The sequence below is a fragment of the Mesoplodon mirus genome (genome assembly GCF_964341445.2).
Source record: "Mesoplodon mirus genome assembly, chromosome: 14".
Classification (NCBI taxonomy): Eukaryota; Metazoa; Chordata; class Mammalia; order Artiodactyla; family Ziphiidae; genus Mesoplodon; species Mesoplodon mirus.
The window spans coordinates 16,828,025-16,849,230 of record NC_138990.1 but is presented as its reverse complement, the minus strand read 5'-3'; the positions used below and the strand labels follow the sequence as shown (position 1 = coordinate 16,849,230).

Sequence of the window (21,206 nt, the reverse complement as noted above, 5' to 3'; positions counted from 1 at the left end):
TGCACTTATCTGTCACTTGGGGGTCATAATTGTACCTGGTCCATGGGTACGCTGTACAAATGATCTGTAAAGTAGTTACAAGAAACCGACACAGAGTAAGCACTCCACAGACATTGGCTATTAGCTATTGGAAATAGTTCTCCGTGAAACAGATGACTTTATCCGTGGATGACTCGGTGGGAGACAGTGAATCACAGAATCACAGCATGTTGAAAGTGACCTAGTTCACACTCTTATGTGAAAAGAAGAAAAGTGTGCATGCGTAGAAAATGTCTGAAAGTTTACACAAGAAAGAGTTCATCATGTTAACTTGGAGGATGAGAATAAATCAGGAGAGGAGGAAAGAAAAACTTGAGTGTAATTCAATTTCTCTATCATTTGTGTTTCTACACTGAGACTCTGAATACACTGGAAGTGCAATTTTTTTTAATGTGGCGGGATAAAGGTTTTCAAGTTCTCCTGATCCATCCGTATTATTATCTCAGAATTGCTGGCAGTTCTTGCCATCTTTGGATCTACACCCATGTGAGTCAGTGGGCCATTCTGGACGGAGGAGATAATAGAGCAGAAGTGAAGTGAGAGGAAAGGAGAGAAAAGATTTTCTCTTTTCTCTTCAAAGAGGAAAGGTCTTTGGAATGGGAACAACTCACAACCAAACTTTGGGGAAAGGATGTGATGGAAAATGAGACAAACATCCTACCCCTGTGATGAGAAGGATTCCCTGGGCTCGATGGAGGGAGGTCACAGGTGGCTGGACAAGGAAACCAACTAGGGAGAAACACACACAAGTGCAGGGCAAACACCCTGAGGCCACTCAGCCTGACTCCATGCAAACATGTGTCCAGCAGACAGCCCTTCACCTGTGGCTCCCCAGCAAGACAGGTACTTCGGGGGTGCCAACTCATTCTGAGTCCATTATGCCTGGCCATTCATAAACCGCTGTCTAACGTGTGAGGAATAAACTCTCAATGTGTATGAGGAAACTGGGGAAGGAGATTGAAAGGTTACTTAAACGGAAAAAAAAGAAGTTCAGGAAGGCAGGATGGTAGAGAGACAAGAAAAAGACCTTAAAAGATAGAAAGGATTTGCCAAAGAAGAGAAAGAAAAAGAAATGATTCCGAATGGGTTAACCTGCAGCTAGGAAGTTAAGGAAGATTATTGATGGGTGAAGACTATGGAATAAAGTGAATAAAATTTCTCAGAAGTTGCTGAGACTATGGTAAGAAGCATGATTATCAAATTATGAATTGGCTGCAATGGCATTCTAGGGGGGCACTAGGAAGGGGAAGCAAATGTTCCTGAGATGACAGTAGCAGGTGGAAAGTTGTTTCAGGGGAAGATCAGTCTTGCAGAGGATGTATCAGAGGAGGGCAAGTGTGAGCAAGCAAGGAAATACTAAGTGTATACGGTTCCTTCACTGAGTGCACCCAGCCCCGCGGTCAGCCTTGAGAACAAGCAGGACTTCAGGTACTGGAGCTACATTTCAGTCATCAAGACTTGAGAAGACACCCTTAACTCAGGTCTTCTCTTCAAACTCCATCTTTCCTTCTTGACCTTCATTTGGCCTCTTCCCTTACCCTCAAGCTGTGGACTGAGGCCACAGAGCAAGATGGGTCACTAGTGTCCTCCATCCCCTGGCGACTGTGGTTCACATCACTGGAGTACCAAAGGCAATAACCAAGTAACAGACACAAGAGTGTATGAAGAAGAAGAGATTCTGATAAGGCTTTCTGTGACAGTGTGGGCCAAGTCGGCTCTATATGGCTGGTATCACGTGAATTATGAGCAGCCTTAGGGGAGAAGTCCTCAGAAGGCAGAGCCTGGCTCTCGAGAGGCTCTGCGTGCTCACAGCCCACTCCAAGACCTCAGTTACAGCTTCGGCCCCCAATATCCCTCCCTCTGCCTGCTCACAGTTTTTGAAGTCTTCTTTCCTCCACATTTCTCTTGAGAGGTGGAGGAGGAAGATGAGCTTCAGGCCAGCTCAGACTCCCCTGGGATCCCAGCAGGATGCCTATCATTAACCTCCCACCTTCTAGGAAGCTCCTAAGATCTTCACATTTGGGGCAGTTCTCATTTCAGCTGTGCTTCAAATTGCTGGCTGGAGACGGCCTGTTGGAAGGTGGCTAAAAGCAAGTAGCAATCCTTCGGGCAGCCTGGCCCTTCTCGACTGTCAGACATCTTCAGGGATATTCTAGGAAATGTTGTTTGTTCTAGAGAAGGGAGGGAAACAATCCAATTGTCCAATAATGCTTGAATGGAAAATAAATGATGCTATATGCATGTGATCAAATAATATCAAACAGTCAAAAATCAAAGACCTAGATCTATATGGATTCACGTGGATAAATCTTGAAAACATAATATTGATTGAAAGAAAATAAGATAAAGAACGTTAGATTGTGATAACAGGTATGTAAGTATTTAAATATTTAAATCAATTCAACATATTGCTTCTATATAGAGAGATGCAAGAAAATAAACTTTATCCAAAGAACACATTATTTACATTTAATATGCTCATTTATCTAGGAGACCCAAAAGAACCCACAGATAAACTAGCAGGAACTAATAAGATGGTTCAACAAGGCACACACATACAAGATCAATAAATTTTAAAACTCAATCAGGCTCCTCTACACCGGCGATAACAAATTAGAAACTGTAAAAGAAAATAAGAAAAAAAGAAGATCTAAAAAGAGTCACAAGAGCCATATAAATTATTTAGAGCTAAGCATACGTAGAAGGCAATATAACTAACAAACTGAGTACGAACAGTTAAACTCCGCCCAACCCAAGGTTAGGAAAAGACTGTTGTTACTTTATGAGAACAGACCCTCTTCTTAAGGAGCAGATCAGTAAGTGAGAGTGAATCAAAGAAACACAGCATTTGAAAAGTCAGCTAGTCCAAGCCTCTTGATCGCACATACAGAAGCTGAAGCCCAGATAGGTTGAGTTACTTGCTAAAGGGCCCAATGTCCTGACTCAAGGACTAGCATTTTTCACTCAGTCGCAAGACACAATCAAATGCAGTGCCTTGGAAAGAGATGGGGAAAAAATGAAGACATCAATTATATAGTTCCTCATCTTTAAGTACAGAAATAGCCGTGACAAAATTACACGTATTGAGGGAAAATTGAAGTGCAGAGTTTAAAATGTCAATAATCCACAGGGAAACTGGAGACCATTTAAAACATTCATATTAAATCTCTCTAGAAAAGACATTAAAAGATCTCCAATCAAAATGTGAATTTTATAATAGACATGGTATGATACAATTTATAATAGATATGGTATGAACCTTTCCCTTTCACGGGAAAGCTTCGGCTGGGAAAAAGGAATTGTTCTTGAAAATGGGGCCTGTGCTACTGCAGACACTGTGCTCAACCTAGGTCCACCGAACGCTCTGATGTCATCACTGAGGTCACAGAATTCCACTGTGCGCCTGGCAACCTTGCAAACATAACAGCCCTGGTGAGCACTAGGCAGTACTGCTGGTTCACTCAGTGGTACAAGTTTTTCAGCCATTTAGGAGACTTGACTATTTTTGTTTGTATTGAATCATTTCAACGGATTGCCCAAGAGCCAAGAAGGGCCAACCTGTAGGGAAGAGGAGGAGTTGGACATCTCTTGAGGCATCTTCTAAGGGAGACTTCTAGTTGGTACGATGGAACGGCGACAAAAGAGGAAACATCTGGAAAATGAAGAGTCCCAGGAAACTGCCGAGAACGGAGGAGGTATGTGGGGGGCAACTTGGCTGGGGCACATGGGTTTCTGCCAAACTGAAGCTTCTCTAGGAAGCGGGGGACTGAGAACGTGTCACCTGTGAAGCAGGGAGCGAGAGACCTTGTCTCACTGATGCTGCCGTATCTATCTGGAGGGCCCCTGGGGTGTGAGACGGCACAGAACGGCCAGATGCCCCCTGGGAGATGGGAGGTCAGCTCCGCTGGTCTGAGGACTCTCTCCTGGGGCAGCCGGGCCTGGAGCTTTGTCGGACTCACAGCAGGCTGCATCCTGCTTGCACAGACCTAGAGGTGCAGCTTTTCTCAGTCCCCGATTTCTCTCTTATTCTCTTGGATCTTTCCCTGGGGTCATGAGGTGGGGGATGTGAAGGATGCAAGGATGCTGAGAGAGACCCATGAGTTACTTGGCCTCTTTTACCAAAGTGGAAAGAGAAGCCCCATGAGTTGAAGGCCCTGTTGAAAAATATCTTGACAAGTGGAATGCACTTTGAAAGAAGATTGTTTGTCTAGGGATGGTGTCATATTGAAAGCAAGGAGGATTTATTCCTTCAACAGGAAGAATTTCCCAAAGGAGATCAAGGGAAGGGAAGGGTTTTCCAGAGATTGAGACCACGTGAGCGGGGGTGAGAAATGGCCTCAGGGTCCTGCTGGGGAGCTCTGAGAGCCACGGGCCACGTGGTGCCTGCGTGCATTAAATGTAGGCGAGTAGCTTGCCCTGGGAGAGGGGTGGTCACCCCAAAGCTCCAGCTAGAGGCCTCTGCCCCAGATTAGAGCCCAGTAGCTCCTACCAGGCCCAGGGCCCTGGAGACTGTAGGATGGGCCCTGGCAATGGAGGTCTAGACAGCAGGCAGATTTCCAGGCAGTGGCTGGGACAGGCTGGGGAAGGCAATGACTGCCCCTGACCATTCAGAATATTTTGCTCTATGTTCCTGTGTGTGTGTGGGTGTGTGAGAGTGTGTGTGTGTGTGTGTGTGTGTGTGTGTGTGAGCGAGATGCATGGGGTTAGAGTGCTTACCAGATATAAAGTCTGCGTGGTAAAGTTCTTGTCACCCTGCCTGGACCTGGCTGACACTCGGTGTACGTAAGAGTGTATACAGAATTCTTGTTAGGGGTGTTTTATGAGACAGTAACTCATACACCCATGTACACTCTGATGCAGCAAAAATATCACACACCCCACATATAACTTCCTTAGTAAACCACACACAGCACATGGAGGTATATACACGGATCCCTCCTGTACTACGTTCTCATACAACCCACCTGTATCACAATCCTCTCCTCCAACACCAAACGCTGGAGATGAGATATGTATATAGACACACACACTATATGTATAGGACACACACACACACACTATATATATATATATATATATATATATATATATATATATGTATCTCCACAACTCTCGCACAAACACAGCTAACTTCAGCCATCGCTAATTACCTCTGTAACAACCAGTCACGTGTCATACACACCACACTTGTAACACATTCTTGAGTAATGCCAGACCCGCTTTGTACAAACCACAGTAAACCACAGTCTCAGTAACCCATGTCAGGATTGCCAGAGAAAATATGGGCTATCCAGTTCAATTTGAATTCCAGATAAACAACAAGTAATTTTTCAGTATCCGTATGTCCCACATATTGTATGGGCCATACTTACACTAAAACTAAGTAAGAACAAATACTGCATGGGAATACTTACACTAAAAAATTATTCTGGGTTTATCTGAAACTGAAATTTAACTGGGTGCCTTGTATTCTTGTTCGCTAAGTCTGGCAACCCTTATATACTTACCACCAGCTGATGTATTATATATTTATTGTAGTTTTGTTTAGTGTGTGTCTTCCCCTACTAGAATGTGCAGCGTTACCAGAGACTACAACAATGGAAGAGTGCCGGATACACAGGAGTAGCTGCTCACTGAATCTTGGTGAATGAATGAATGAACACGCACCATAAATACAAGCCACACCATGTAATGAGGAAAAGAAAAATGTCCCAGAATTCCTGACTTGTGAACAGAAAAAATGCACACAAAGGCCACAGACACAGATAGACACATCTGCACTGTGCTCCCCATGCCAACCCCACACTTACCACAGACTTAACTGATACACATCACTCACTCTTCCCACACACTCACAGTCACCACCGAGGCCTACATTACCAACTAGACAGTGAGAGAATAAGTATTGATTGGAATTAAATCCTGGAGGATCCACTGGGAACCACACTCTCAACTGTGTGTATTCACTGCACCTGACACGTGTCACACACTCAGCAAATATTTGTGGACAGAGGACTGATGAACCCACCCTGAGCCTTCCATTCCTCCCTCAGGAATCTCGAAGTCACAAGAGGATCCCCCTCGGCTTGGATCCACTGTGGTGGCCCAAGGCTGCAGCCCAGGGGCAGTGGAGGTCTCCTCTGCCCCTAAATACTTCTTCTGTACTTCTACTCCGCGCAAGCTCAGCTACGCTGGTAAGGGCGCGGGGCTCCTCAGGTGAGGGGGTGCTTGGCTGTGAGGCAGGAGGCACACAGATCCCAGGGAGGCTGAGAGGAAATCCAGGGTCATCAGAGGTGATGAGGGCTCTGTGGAGGAGCCTGGGCAGGATGGCTGAGCTGTTCCGAGGGCGTGGATGCCAGCTGAGTCTGGGGGGGCGGTGTGAATACTGGTAGTACCATGGTGGGGAAGTCAAGGAGCAGGGGCCGGAAAGGTCTGGGCTTGAGGTGGAGGGAAGAGGGACCAGATTAAGCATCTTCAGAGGAAAATGTAGGCTTTGTCTTTGCCTTTGCTTCCAGAGAAGGACAGAGTTCTGCATCATACACCTCCAGCCTGAGAGCAGGACCATCCAGCTCAGGTCCACACAGCTCACACATACATCTGCCCTCCAGGCACAGCCCTTCTCAGAGCACACATAAACCCCAAGCACCACAGCCCCATTCCACAAGTAATGCACCACCGATATTACCAAAATCACACTCCTTGTCATACACGCATCCAGCCGCATCCCTCACTTACCACAGCCCTCACCACCATACTCCACACCCCTGTATACAGACACCGCTCCAGTATCCCCCCCACGCACATGAAAAGCCCACAGATGACACCAGATACACCGCTCCATCCTACGGCCAACAGACACCAAGCTCACGACATAGCTACGTCATGTAAATGTCCCTCTCTCGTCTACCACACCTGCTCCCTCAGCTTCCGGCACGGCCCATGCATGTTATTATGGTTTTAATTTCCTTTTTCAGCAATGCGGAGATTTTGAGACACTGCCTGGCCTACAGCACCCCTAGCCCAGGTTCAGGAAGAAGGGGAGACCGCTCCCCCATCACACTGTGTCTCCTCCTCACTCTCTTCACCCTGTAAGGACTATCTGCACCCAGACAAAGAGGAAAGGGGCATGAAAATATACTACGTGCAGGTACAAGTGAACAAGGGTGTCGCTGTCTCCTGGAAGACAAAGAAACCCTTGGAGTTGCCTGAAAAGCAGCTGACGATAGAAGAAGTGACCCTTCCTGAGGATGCGTGCACAGTAGGCACTTGCCCCTCTGATGTGTCCACCGAAAGCCTCCTGTCTGACAGTGAGCCCACTGGGGAGGAGAAAGAGCATGAGGAAAGGGCAGAGCCAGGCAGCCCATCAGGGTCACCTGCCGTCGAGGAGAGACCCAGGGCCAAGACACCGGACTGGATGGTGACCATGGAGACCGGCTTCAGGTGCATGGCCTGCTGCCGGGTCTTCCCCACCTTGGAGATCCTCCAGCAGCACGTGAAGGGCGGCGTCCTGCAGGGCTTCAGCTGCCGTGTCTTTCATCTCAACATGGCCCAGTGGATGGGCAATGTGGAATCCGAGAGCACACCTGAGGAGGAGGAGGAGGAGGAGGAGGAGGAGGAGGAGGAAGAGAAGCAAGAAGAAAAGGAGAATGAGGGAGAGCAGCCCACGGGGGAAGGCCCCAGCCCAAAGAGACCCCGCAGGCAGGGTCTTTTCTCTCCTCTGAGTTCCAAACAGCAACTGAGATTCATGGGACAGAAGATCCTGGAAGACGGTGTGGCCGTCCCTTGGAAGAGGTAAGGCTTGAGGCTGGCACTCTTCTGAGCCTATGTCACGACGGCCCAGAGGAGTCTAAGGGAAGGGGCCGCACACATGTGCTGGTTGACCTAATGGCTCTGCAGTTGCATCAAATGGGACACACCCAGCACTAACAAAGGCATTTTACGTCAGCTCTGTTGACGTAAACAAGAAGGTGGAGCCTTTTCCTAGGAGTTTTCTCAGGGTCTGCACGATGGACCTCAACTCTTAGAGGACGTACCGCCAGCAGCTCCTTCTCGGCAGAGAGAGCCAGGAGTGGTCTCAAGAGAGGACGGGGGCCCTTGCAGGACCAGAACTTTGAGGTCTGAGAGCCTTGGGCCTGAGCCGAGATCTCACCCTGACCACTGTACCTAGCCTTCTGTGACAAAGGGGAATATGAAAGAGAGTCACGTGGAAATGAGGTCCCCCGAGATATGGAAGTGTTCCAGAACCTTCGTTGCGTGGTAGTTGATCTGGAGCCAAGCTCACTGTGGTGTGTGTGGCTCTGAGCATTAAGGCAATGCTGGAGGGTAACCCTGACCAGCAGAGCTTGGAGTGCTTCTTGTCTCTTCCTGTCCTACCTCATTTGTTTTATCCCTTCCAGGGAGAAGAAAGGACCCTCGGGAGAGTAGCAGACAGAATGCCGTGGTCTGAAGGAGGATGAAGGGACCGGCACTCAGTCTAACATCATATGACAATAGAAGCGTCCTAGGCAATAAAGGGCATTTTCCAAACCTTTCCTGGAGCTTTTATTTAATGACATTTTTCTATCTATGCGTCTATCTGTCATCTACATCTGTATCTTTCAAGGTTTGTGAACAAGCTTTCACATAAGCACTAGAGACGTCCGCCAGCATTTTCCAGAAGAGGCCTGCAAATTGCTGGGGACTCCTCACAAATAGGGAACGGCCACAACCCCTGCCACACAGACTATGCGCGTGGCCCTCCTGACGTACTCCCACTCTCTCTCTGAATTTCCCAACGTCTGAGATGAGGGTGCTGGCTGGAGGCAATGATCACGTGCAGGCTGAATCTTCTCCAGATTCTGATTCTCTTCCTGGGCATATCGTCCTCAAGCACAGTCTCCATGTCCCTGGCCACACTGATCTCTCTCCTTCAGTCCTTCCCTCCCTCCCTCTCCTGCCTCCCAGTGCAGAGAATACTTTTTTGCATTTGAGACGACATTTATTTTTGGTTCACAGAATTCTCACCTGTTCTACTGTGGCCTCCGTTGTGAACATTCCAAAGCTGAGACTTTTCTGTTTTTCTCCCTCATTTCTGCTGAGTCTTTACCTTCCTAATGCAGTGAACTCACAGTGCCTAGCTGACTGGATGGGGAAAAAAATCCAGGGAGCAAAGAGAAATAATAAAAGAATATATCAGTTAATTTTTCATAGTGTTATCCAACTACATATTTTTAAAATTTTGGAATAATATTAGGAACCTTCTCTTTATAAAAAACTGAATTATCGGGCTTCCCTGGTGGAGCAGTGGTTAAGAATATGCCTGCGAATGCAGGGGACATGGGTTCGAGCCCTGGTCTGGGAAGATCCCACGTGCCACGGAGTAACTAAGCCCGCGCGCCACAACTACTGAGCCTGCGCTCTAGAGCCCGTGTGCCACATCTACCGAGCCCACGTGCCACAACTACGGAAGCCTGCGTGCCTAGAGCCCATGCTCCGCAACAAGAGAAGCCACTGCAATGAGAAGCCCGTGCACCACAGCCAAGAGGAGCCCCCGCTCACTGCAACTAGAGAACGCCCGCTAGCAGCAACAAAGACCCAATGCAGCCCAAAATAAATTAATTAATTTTAAAAAATTGAATTAGTTTCAAGGGTACAATGTATAAAAGTACAATAAAAGCCCCCCTTCATAACCCCCCAACCCCACTCTCAAGATGGAATAGATATGCTGTGATACAATTTATAGTCGTAGTACTACTCCTCCTCCCACCACATCCGAAATCCTCTGAGCCCGGTGCAGCAGCTTCCTTTCACAATGCTAGGACCCGCCACAAGACAGATGATAATCCCTTTGGACATTTCAAGGAGCGGCACCAAGGGAACAGTACCGGGGAAATGCCACTGACAGCTCAGAATATCCATGGCATTTCTAGAGCCTCGGCACTGCTCTCGCTCTGGGAATGAAGAAACACAATCTACATAGAACCACATATACAAGCCTGCACGATGGATGAAGCCAAGGTCGCCTCCATGATTTCCCTTCTGACCACCTTATTGTCTCCTCAACCATAAAAGGTGAACTTGAAACTCAGGACCTTGCCTTGTCACCAGAAACATCCAAGCTTGGATCACTCTTTCTAAGACCAGATACTTGCTCTCTGAACTATTAGAGACTTGTCACATACACACAGGTAGAACAGGATTATTTCTATCTACCTGGGGACATGGAGTCTTTCACATTGCTCCTGTTAAAACTCTCACAACAGCAAAACTTTACCTACAAAGGGTTCAAGCTATGACACTCCCAACTTCCGCAAACCTCCTCAGCTCTTGTGAGTCACATGCAGCCAATTCCAGGAATTGGAAACATGGTTGTGAGGATGAAACTGACTTTGGGGCTCCCCTTGGATATGGTCTTCCAGACTTACCAAAAGGCCATTAAGAGGAAGGTTTACCCCACCTCAGGGAAACCCGAGGCAGTACTTGCAGTCAAGGGCTGGCCATGGCTTCTGAGCTACATCCAAAAAGAATTTCATACTGTACCTGCATCTGCTGAAGCCATTTCTGACTGTCCGAGAGCCAGCATGTACCGCTCCTCAACTGCCTCCGTTGTGGATCATCAGTAGGGCTGTCAGATTTAGTAAATAAAAATACAGGATACCCAGTTAAACTTGAACTTCACATGAATAATAAGTCATTATTTTTAGTATAAGTAGATCCTATGAACTATTTGGGGCATACTTATCTTCAAAATGTACTTGTTGTTTTTCAAACATTCATATTTAACTAAACAGCCTATATTTTATCTGTCAACCCTACTCAGCAGAAATGATGGAGGCTCATAGAGATCCAGGAGACGCCTCAGCGCCTCCTCAGCTTTTATTTCTACGTCCTGGACAGCGAGCACGAACCTTCCACTCCCAGTCATTGGCTAGAATGGAGGATATTCTCTGTTTTAGAGCTTTTTCTACTTGTCATTGTTATTATCTTCCTTATTTTAAAGAGATGTTTATTTTTCCCCAAACTTAATAGCTCATCCAAAAGTATTTCAAAGTTCATTAGACAAGGGAAAAACAACATGGTTCTGAAAAGTGAAGGAAACCGCCTGGTGTTTAGTAAAGAAGTAGTAGGGAGATTGAAAAAGCCAAACTTAATAAGCAGATCTCTCCAAGGGTATTTTCAGAGCTTGATACCCTCCCACACCCTGAAAATATTATTACATCAAGAATGTAGAACTGCTAACCAAATGTAAGGCTCCCATATGATTCTATCAAACTGAGGATGCTTCTTTACTAAGCAGTGAGCACACTTGCTGCCCCAGGGACCTTGGCAGTTGCAACGTAGGGCTCTTCCCTTTGGGATGGAAACAGCAAGTTTTCCTGTGGTCTACACGCTGGCCCCAAAAATACTACACTCCCAATACTTGTCAACTTTAAGTATTTTCCTACATATCTCCATTTTTCTGTTACTATTTGGACTACATCCTAGACTTGACACTACATAAATTGCATTCAAGAAGCTATTTTTTAAAGTTGGTAGGAAACCTTAAATCTATGGCTTGCAGTCCCTGGCTTACTTTCATCCAGGTGCATAAGGGTTTTCAAAAGTAGTCAGGTTAGTTACCCCGTATCACAGCCCCACGCTTGTGTCACAGATATAAAAATGGAACATGATATTTAAGGTTTTAGTTGCCAAATCATCAAGCCTCCCAGACAGAGGCAATAGAGCAAAATGATTACAGAGGCATGGATTTTGATTTGCTCCAGCGTCTTGGGCAAGTCACTTGGCCTCTGTATTTATTTGTACTTATCTGCACTTATCTGTCACTTGGGGGTCATAATTGTACCTGGTCCATGGGTACGCTGTACAAATGATCTGTAAAGTAGTTACAAGAAACCGACACAGAGTAAGCACTCCACAGACATTGGCTATTAGCTATTGGAAATAGTTCTCCGTGAAACAGATGACTTTATCCGTGGATGACTCGGTGGGAGACAGTGAATCACAGAATCACAGCATGTTGAAAGTGACCTAGTTCACACTCTTATGTGAAAAGAAGAAAAGTGTGCATGCGTAGAAAATGTCTGAAAGTTTACACAAGAAAGAGTTCATCATGTTAACTTGGAGGATGAGAATAAATCAGGAGAGGAGGAAAGAAAAACTTGAGTGTAATTCAATTTCTCTATCATTTGTGTTTCTACACTGAGACTCTGAATACACTGGAAGTGCAATTTTTTTTAATGTGGCGGGATAAAGGTTTTCAAGTTCTCCTGATCCATCCGTATTATTATCTCAGAATTGCTGGCAGTTCTTGCCATCTTTGGATCTACACCCATGTGAGTCAGTGGGCCATTCTGGACGGAGGAGATAATAGAGCAGAAGTGAAGTGAGAGGAAAGGAGAGAAAAGATTTTCTCTTTTCTCTTCAAAGAGGAAAGGTCTTTGGAATGGGAACAACTCACAACCAAACTTTGGGGAAAGGATGTGATGGAAAATGAGACAAACATCCTACCCCTGTGATGAGAAGGATTCCCTGGGCTCGATGGAGGGAGGTCACAGGTGGCTGGACAAGGAAACCAACTAGGGAGAAACACACACAAGTGCAGGGCAAACACCCTGAGGCCACTCAGCCTGACTCCATGCAAACATGTGTCCAGCAGACAGCCCTTCACCTGTGGCTCCCCAGCAAGACAGGTACTTCGGGGGTGCCAACTCATTCTGAGTCCATTATGCCTGGCCATTCATAAACCGCTGTCTAACGTGTGAGGAATAAACTCTCAATGTGTATGAGGAAACTGGGGAAGGAGATTGAAAGGTTACTTAAACGGAAAAAAAAGAAGTTCAGGAAGGCAGGATGGTAGAGAGACAAGAAAAAGACCTTAAAAGATAGAAAGGATTTGCCAAAGAAGAGAAAGAAAAAGAAATGATTCCGAATGGGTTAACCTGCAGCTAGGAAGTTAAGGAAGATTATTGATGGGTGAAGACTATGGAATAAAGTGAATAAAATTTCTCAGAAGTTGCTGAGACTATGGTAAGAAGCATGATTATCAAATTATGAATTGGCTGCAATGGCATTCTAGGGGGGCACTAGGAAGGGGAAGCAAATGTTCCTGAGATGACAGTAGCAGGTGGAAAGTTGTTTCAGGGGAAGATCAGTCTTGCAGAGGATGTATCAGAGGAGGGCAAGTGTGAGCAAGCAAGGAAATACTAAGTGTATACGGTTCCTTCACTGAGTGCACCCAGCCCCGCGGTCAGCCTTGAGAACAAGCAGGACTTCAGGTACTGGAGCTACATTTCAGTCATCAAGACTTGAGAAGACACCCTTAACTCAGGTCTTCTCTTCAAACTCCATCTTTCCTTCTTGACCTTCATTTGGCCTCTTCCCTTACCCTCAAGCTGTGGACTGAGGCCACAGAGCAAGATGGGTCACTAGTGTCCTCCATCCCCTGGCGACTGTGGTTCACATCACTGGAGTACCAAAGGCAATAACCAAGTAACAGACACAAGAGTGTATGAAGAAGAAGAGATTCTGATAAGGCTTTCTGTGACAGTGTGGGCCAAGTCGGCTCTATATGGCTGGTATCACGTGAATTATGAGCAGCCTTAGGGGAGAAGTCCTCAGAAGGCAGAGCCTGGCTCTCGAGAGGCTCTGCGTGCTCACAGCCCACTCCAAGACCTCAGTTACAGCTTCGGCCCCCAATATCCCTCCCTCTGCCTGCTCACAGTTTTTGAAGTCTTCTTTCCTCCACATTTCTCTTGAGAGGTGGAGGAGGAAGATGAGCTTCAGGCCAGCTCAGACTCCCCTGGGATCCCAGCAGGATGCCTATCATTAACCTCCCACCTTCTAGGAAGCTCCTAAGATCTTCACATTTGGGGCAGTTCTCATTTCAGCTGTGCTTCAAATTGCTGGCTGGAGACGGCCTGTTGGAAGGTGGCTAAAAGCAAGTAGCAATCCTTCGGGCAGCCTGGCCCTTCTCGACTGTCAGACATCTTCAGGGATATTCTAGGAAATGTTGTTTGTTCTAGAGAAGGGAGGGAAACAATCCAATTGTCCAATAATGCTTGAATGGAAAATAAATGATGCTATATGCATGTGATCAAATAATATCAAACAGTCAAAAATCAAAGACCTAGATCTATATGGATTCACGTGGATAAATCTTGAAAACATAATATTGATTGAAAGAAAATAAGATAAAGAACGTTAGATTGTGATAACAGGTATGTAAGTATTTAAATATTTAAATCAATTCAACATATTGCTTCTATATAGAGAGATGCAAGAAAATAAACTTTATCCAAAGAACACATTATTTACATTTAATATGCTCATTTATCTAGGAGACCCAAAAGAACCCACAGATAAACTAGCAGGAACTAATAAGATGGTTCAACAAGGCACACACATACAAGATCAATAAATTTTAAAACTCAATCAGGCTCCTCTACACCGGCGATAACAAATTAGAAACTGTAAAAGAAAATAAGAAAAAAAGAAGATCTAAAAAGAGTCACAAGAGCCATATAAATTATTTAGAGCTAAGCATACGTAGAAGGCAATATAACTAACAAACTGAGTACGAACAGTTAAACTCCGCCCAACCCAAGGTTAGGAAAAGACTGTTGTTACTTTATGAGAACAGACCCTCTTCTTAAGGAGCAGATCAGTAAGTGAGAGTGAATCAAAGAAACACAGCATTTGAAAAGTCAGCTAGTCCAAGCCTCTTGATCGCACATACAGAAGCTGAAGCCCAGATAGGTTGAGTTACTTGCTAAAGGGCCCAATGTCCTGACTCAAGGACTAGCATTTTTCACTCAGTCGCAAGACACAATCAAATGCAGTGCCTTGGAAAGAGATGGGGAAAAAATGAAGACATCAATTATATAGTTCCTCATCTTTAAGTACAGAAATAGCCGTGACAAAATTACACGTATTGAGGGAAAATTGAAGTGCAGAGTTTAAAATGTCAATAATCCACAGGGAAACTGGAGACCATTTAAAACATTCATATTAAATCTCTCTAGAAAAGACATTAAAAGATCTCCAATCAAAATGTGAATTTTATAATAGACATGGTATGATACAATTTATAATAGATATGGTATGAACCTTTCCCTTTCACGGGAAAGCTTCGGCTGGGAAAAAGGAATTGTTCTTGAAAATGGGGCCTGTGCTACTGCAGACACTGTGCTCAACCTAGGTCCACCGAACGCTCTGATGTCATCACTGAGGTCACAGAATTCCACTGTGCGCCTGGCAACCTTGCAAACATAACAGCCCTGGTGAGCACTAGGCAGTACTGCTGGTTCACTCAGTGGTACAAGTTTTTCAGCCATTTAGGAGACTTGACTATTTTTGTTTGTATTGAATCATTTCAACGGATTGCCCAAGAGCCAAGAAGGGCCAACCTGTAGGGAAGAGGAGGAGTTGGACATCTCTTGAGGCATCTTCTAAGGGAGACTTCTAGTTGGTACGATGGAACGGCGACAAAAGAGGAAACATCTGGAAAATGAAGAGTCCCAGGAAACTGCCGAGAACGGAGGAGGTATGTGGGGGGCAACTTGGCTGGGGCACATGGGTTTCTGCCAAACTGAAGCTTCTCTAGGAAGCGGGGGACTGAGAACGTGTCACCTGTGAAGCAGGGAGCGAGAGACCTTGTCTCACTGATGCTGCCGTATCTATCTGGAGGGCCCCTGGGGTGTGAGACGGCACAGAACGGCCAGATGCCCCCTGGGAGATGGGAGGTCAGCTCCGCTGGTCTGAGGACTCTCTCCTGGGGCAGCCGGGCCTGGAGCTTTGTCGGACTCACAGCAGGCTGCATCCTGCTTGCACAGACCTAGAGGTGCAGCTTTTCTCAGTCCCCGATTTCTCTCTTATTCTCTTGGATCTTTCCCTGGGGTCATGAGGTGGGGGATGTGAAGGATGCAAGGATGCTGAGAGAGACCCATGAGTTACTTGGCCTCTTTTACCAAAGTGGAAAGAGAAGCCCCATGAGTTGAAGGCCCTGTTGAAAAATATCTTGACAAGTGGAATGCACTTTGAAAGAAGATTGTTTGTCTAGGGATGGTGTCATATTGAAAGCAAGGAGGATTTATTCCTTCAACAGGAAGAATTTCCCAAAGGAGATCAAGGGAAGGGAAGGGTTTTCCAGAGATTGAGACCACGTGAGCGGGGGTGAGAAATGGCCTCAGGGTCCTGCTGGGGAGCTCTGAGAGCCACGGGCCACGTGGTGCCTGCGTGCATTAAATGTAGGCGAGTAGCTTGCCCTGGGAGAGGGGTGGTCACCCCAAAGCTCCAGCTAGAGGCCTCTGCCCCAGATTAGAGCCCAGTAGCTCCTACCAGGCCCAGGGCCCTGGAGACTGTAGGATGGGCCCTGGCAATGGAGGTCTAGACAGCAGGCAGATTTCCAGGCAGTGGCTGGGACAGGCTGGGGAAGGCAATGACTGCCCCTGACCATTCAGAATATTTTGCTCTATGTTCCTGTGTGTGTGTGGGTGTGTGAGAGTGTGTGTGTGTGTGTGTGTGTGTGTGTGTGTGAGCGAGATGCATGGGGTTAGAGTGCTTACCAGATATAAAGTCTGCGTGGTAAAGTTCTTGTCACCCTGCCTGGACCTGGCTGACACTCGGTGTACGTAAGAGTGTATACAGAATTCTTGTTAGGGGTGTTTTATGAGACAGTAACTCATACACCCATGTACACTCTGATGCAGCAAAAATATCACACACCCCACATATAACTTCCTTAGTAAACCACACACAGCACATGGAGGTATATACACGGATCCCTCCTGTACTACGTTCTCATACAACCCACCTGTATCACAATCCTCTCCTCCAACACCAAACGCTGGAGATGAGATATGTATATAGACACACACACTATATGTATAGGACACACACACACACACTATATATATATATATATATATATATATATATATATATATGTATCTCCACAACTCTCGCACAAACACAGCTAACTTCAGCCATCGCTAATTACCTCTGTAACAACCAGTCACGTGTCATACACACCACACTTGTAACACATTCTTGAGTAATGCCAGACCCGCTTTGTACAAACCACAGTAAACCACAGTCTCAGTAACCCATGTCAGGATTGCCAGAGAAAATATGGGCTATCCAGTTCAATTTGAATTCCAGATAAACAACAAGTAATTTTTCAGTATCCGTATGTCCCACATATTGTATGGGCCATACTTACACTAAAACTAAGTAAGAACAAATACTGCATGGGAATACTTACACTAAAAAATTATTCTGGGTTTATCTGAAACTGAAATTTAACTGGGTGCCTTGTATTCTTGTTCGCTAAGTCTGGCAACCCTTATATACTTACCACCAGCTGATGTATTATATATTTATTGTAGTTTTGTTTAGTGTGTGTCTTCCCCTACTAGAATGTGCAGCGTTACCAGAGACTACAACAATGGAAGAGTGCCGGATACACAGGAGTAGCTGCTCACTGAATCTTGGTGAATGAATGAATGAACACGCACCATAAATACAAGCCACACCATGTAATGAGGAAAAGAAAAATGTCCCAGAATTCCTGACTTGTGAACAGAAAAAATGCACACAAAGGCCACAGACACAGATAGACACATCTGCACTGTGCTCCCCATGCCAACCCCACACTTACCACAGACTTAACTGATACACATCACTCACTCTTCCCACACACTCACAGTCACCACCGAGGCCTACATTACCAACTAGACAGTGAGAGAATAAGTATTGATTGGAATTAAATCCTGGAGGATCCACTGGGAACCACACTCTCAACTGTGTGTATTCACTGCACCTGACACGTGTCACACACTCAGCAAATATTTGTGGACAGAGGACTGATGAACCCACCCTGAGCCTTCCATTCCTCCCTCAGGAATCTCGAAGTCACAAGAGGATCCCCCTCGGCTTGGATCCACTGTGGTGGCCCAAGGCTGCAGCCCAGGGGCAGTGGAGGTCTCCTCTGCCCCTAAATACTTCTTCTGTACTTCTACTCCGCGCAAGCTCAGCTACGCTGGTAAGGGCGCGGGGCTCCTCAGGTGAGGGGGTGCTTGGCTGTGAGGCAGGAGGCACACAGATCCCAGGGAGGCTGAGAGGAAATCCAGGGTCATCAGAGGTGATGAGGGCTCTGTGGAGGAGCCTGGGCAGGATGGCTGAGCTGTTCCGAGGGCGTGGATGCCAGCTGAGTCTGGGGGGGCGGTGTGAATACTGGTAGTACCATGGTGGGGAAGTCAAGGAGCAGGGGCCGGAAAGGTCTGGGCTTGAGGTGGAGGGAAGAGGGACCAGATTAAGCATCTTCAGAGGAAAATGTAGGCTTTGTCTTTGCCTTTGCTTCCAGAGAAGGACAGAGTTCTGCATCATACACCTCCAGCCTGAGAGCAGGACCATCCAGCTCAGGTCCACACAGCTCACACATACATCTGCCCTCCAGGCACAGCCCTTCTCAGAGCACACATAAACCCCAAGCACCACAGCCCCATTCCACAAGTAATGCACCACCGATATTACCAAAATCACACTCCTTGTCATACACGCATCCAGCCGCATCCCTCACTTACCACAGCCCTCACCACCATACTCCACACCCCTGTATACAGACACCGCTCCAGTATCCCCCCCACGCACATGAAAAGCCCACAGATGACACCAGATACACCGCTCCATCCTACGGCCAACAGACACCAAGCTCACGACATAGCTACGTCATGTAAATGTCCCTCTCTCGTCTACCACACCTGCTCCCTCAGCTTCCGGCACGGCCCATGCATGTTATTATGGTTTTAATTTCCTTTTTCAGCAATGCGGAGATTTTGAGACACTGCCTGGCCTACAGCACCCCTAGCCCAGGTTCAGGAAGAAGGGGAGACCGCTCCCCCATCACACTGTGTCTCCTCCTCACTCTCTTCACCCTGTAAGGACTATCTGCACCCAGACAAAGAGGAAAGGGGCATGAAAATATACTACGTGCAGGTACAAGTGAACAAGGGTGTCGCTGTCTCCTGGAAGACAAAGAAACCCTTGGAGTTGCCTGAAAAGCAGCTGACGATAGAAGAAGTGACCCTTCCTGAGGATGCGTGCACAGTAGGCACTTGCCCCTCTGATGTGTCCACCGAAAGCCTCCTGTCTGACAGTGAGCCCACTGGGGAGGAGAAAGAGCATGAGGAAAGGGCAGAGCCAGGCAGCCCATCAGGGTCACCTGCCGTCGAGGAGAGACCCAGGGCCAAGACACCGGACTGGATGGTGACCATGGAGACCGGCTTCAGGTGCATGGCCTGCTGCCGGGTCTTCCCCACCTTGGAGATCCTCCAGCAGCACGTGAAGGGCGGCGTCCTGCAGGGCTTCAGCTGCCGTGTCTTTCATCTCAACATGGCCCAGTGGATGGGCAATGTGGAATCCGAGAGCACACCTGAGGAGGAGGAGGAGGAGGAGGAGGAGGAGGAGGAGGAAGAGAAGCAAGAAGAAAAGGAGAATGAGGGAGAGCAGCCCACGGGGGAAGGCCCCAGCCCAAAGAGACCCCGCAGGCAGGGTCTTTTCTCTCCTCTGAGTTCCAAACAGCAACTGAGATTCATGGGACAGAAGATCCTGGAAGACGGTGTGGCCGTCCCTTGGAAGAGGTAAGGCTTGAGGCTGGCACTCTTCTGAGCCTATGTCACGACGGCCCAGAGGAGTCTAAGGGAAGGGGCCGCACACATGTGCTGGTTGACCTAATGGCTCTGCAGTTGCATCAAATGGGACACACCCAGCACTAACAAAGGCATTTTACGTCAGCTCTGTTGACGTAAACAAGAAGGTGGAGCCTTTTCCTAGGAGTTTTCTCAGGGTCTGCACGATGGACCTCAACTCTTAGAGGACGTACCGCCAGCAGCTCCTTCTCGGCAGAGAGAGCCAGGAGTGGTCTCAAGAGAGGACGGGGGCCCTTGCAGGACCAGAACTTTGAGGTCTGAGAGCCTTGGGCCTGAGCCGAGATCTCACCCTGACCACTGTACCTAGCCTTCTGTGACAAAGGGGAATATGAAAGAGAGTCACGTGGAAATGAGGTCCCCCGAGATATGGAAGTGTTCCAGAACCTTCGTTGCGTGGTAGTTGATCTGGAGCCAAGCTCACTGTGGTGTGTGTGGCTCTGAGCATTAAGGCAATGCTGGAGGGTAACCCTGACCAGCAGAGCTTGGAGTGCTTCTTGTCTCTTCCTGTCCTACCTCATTTGTTTTATCCCTTCCAGGGAGAAGAAAGGACCCTCGGGAGAGTAGCAGACAGAATGCCGTGGTCTGAAGGAGGATGAAGGGACCGGCACTCAGTCTAACATCATATGACAATAGAAGCGTCCTAGGCAATAAAGGGCATTTTCCAAACCTTTCCTGGAGCTTTTATTTAATGACATTTTTCTATCTATGCGTCTATCTGTCATCTACATCTGTATCTTTCAAGGTTTGTGAACAAGCTTTCACATAAGCACTAGAGACGTCCGCCAGCATTTTCCAGAAGAGGCCTGCAAATTGCTGGGGACTCCTCACAAATAGGGAACGGCCACAACCCCTGCCACACAGACTATGCGCGTGGCCCTCCTGACGTACTCCCACTCTCTCTCTGAATTTCCCAACGTCTGAGATGAGGGTGCTGGCTGGAGGCAATGATCACGTGCAGGCTGAATCTTCTCCAGATTCTGATTCTCTTCCTGGGCATATCGTCCTCAAGCACAGTCTCCATGTCCCTGGCCACACTGATCTCTCTCCTTCAGTCCTTCCCTCCCTCCCTCTCCTGCCTCCCAGTGCAGAGAATACTTTTTTGCATTTGAGACGACATTTATTTTTGGTTCACAGAATTCTCACCTGTTCTACTGTGGCCTCCGTTGTGAACATTCCAAAGCTGAGACTTTTCTGTTTTTCTCCCTCATTTCTGCTGAGTCTTTACCTTCCTAATGCAGTGAACTCACAGTGCCTAGCTGACTGGATGGGGAAAAAAATCCAGGGAGCAAAGAGAAATAATAAAAGAATATATCAGTTAATTTTTCATAGTGTTATCCAACTACATATTTTTAAAATTTTGGAATAATATTAGGAACCTTCTCTTTATAAAAAACTGAATTATCGGGCTTCCCTGGTGGAGCAGTGGTTAAGAATATGCCTGCGAATGCAGGGGACATGGGTTCGAGCCCTGGTCTGGGAAGA

At 47.0% G+C, this 21,206-nt stretch overlaps 2 protein-coding genes across 2 annotated transcripts; both read left to right on the top strand.

Annotated features, from left to right (window-relative positions):
- The first annotated feature begins 5,229 nt into the window (after window positions 1-5,229).
- On the top strand, window positions 5,230-8,850 carry LOC309816075 (protein FAM170A-like). Its single transcript, XM_082643279.1, has one exon. The coding sequence runs from the start codon at window positions 7,166-7,168 to the stop codon at window positions 7,832-7,834; it is 669 nt and encodes a 222-aa protein (XP_082499405.1). The 5' UTR covers window positions 5,230-7,165; the 3' UTR covers window positions 7,835-8,850.
- A 9,953-nt stretch (window positions 8,851-18,803) lies between these two features.
- Window positions 18,804-20,675, top strand: LOC309815485 (protein FAM170A-like; the record flags this gene model as incomplete). Its single annotated transcript, XM_082642364.1, has 2 exons — window positions 18,804-18,837; window positions 18,875-20,675. The coding sequence occupies 2 exons, from the start codon at window positions 18,804-18,806 to the stop codon at window positions 19,657-19,659; spliced, it is 819 nt and encodes a 272-aa protein (XP_082498490.1). The 3' UTR covers window positions 19,660-20,675.
- Between the last annotated feature and the right edge of the window lie 531 nt (window positions 20,676-21,206).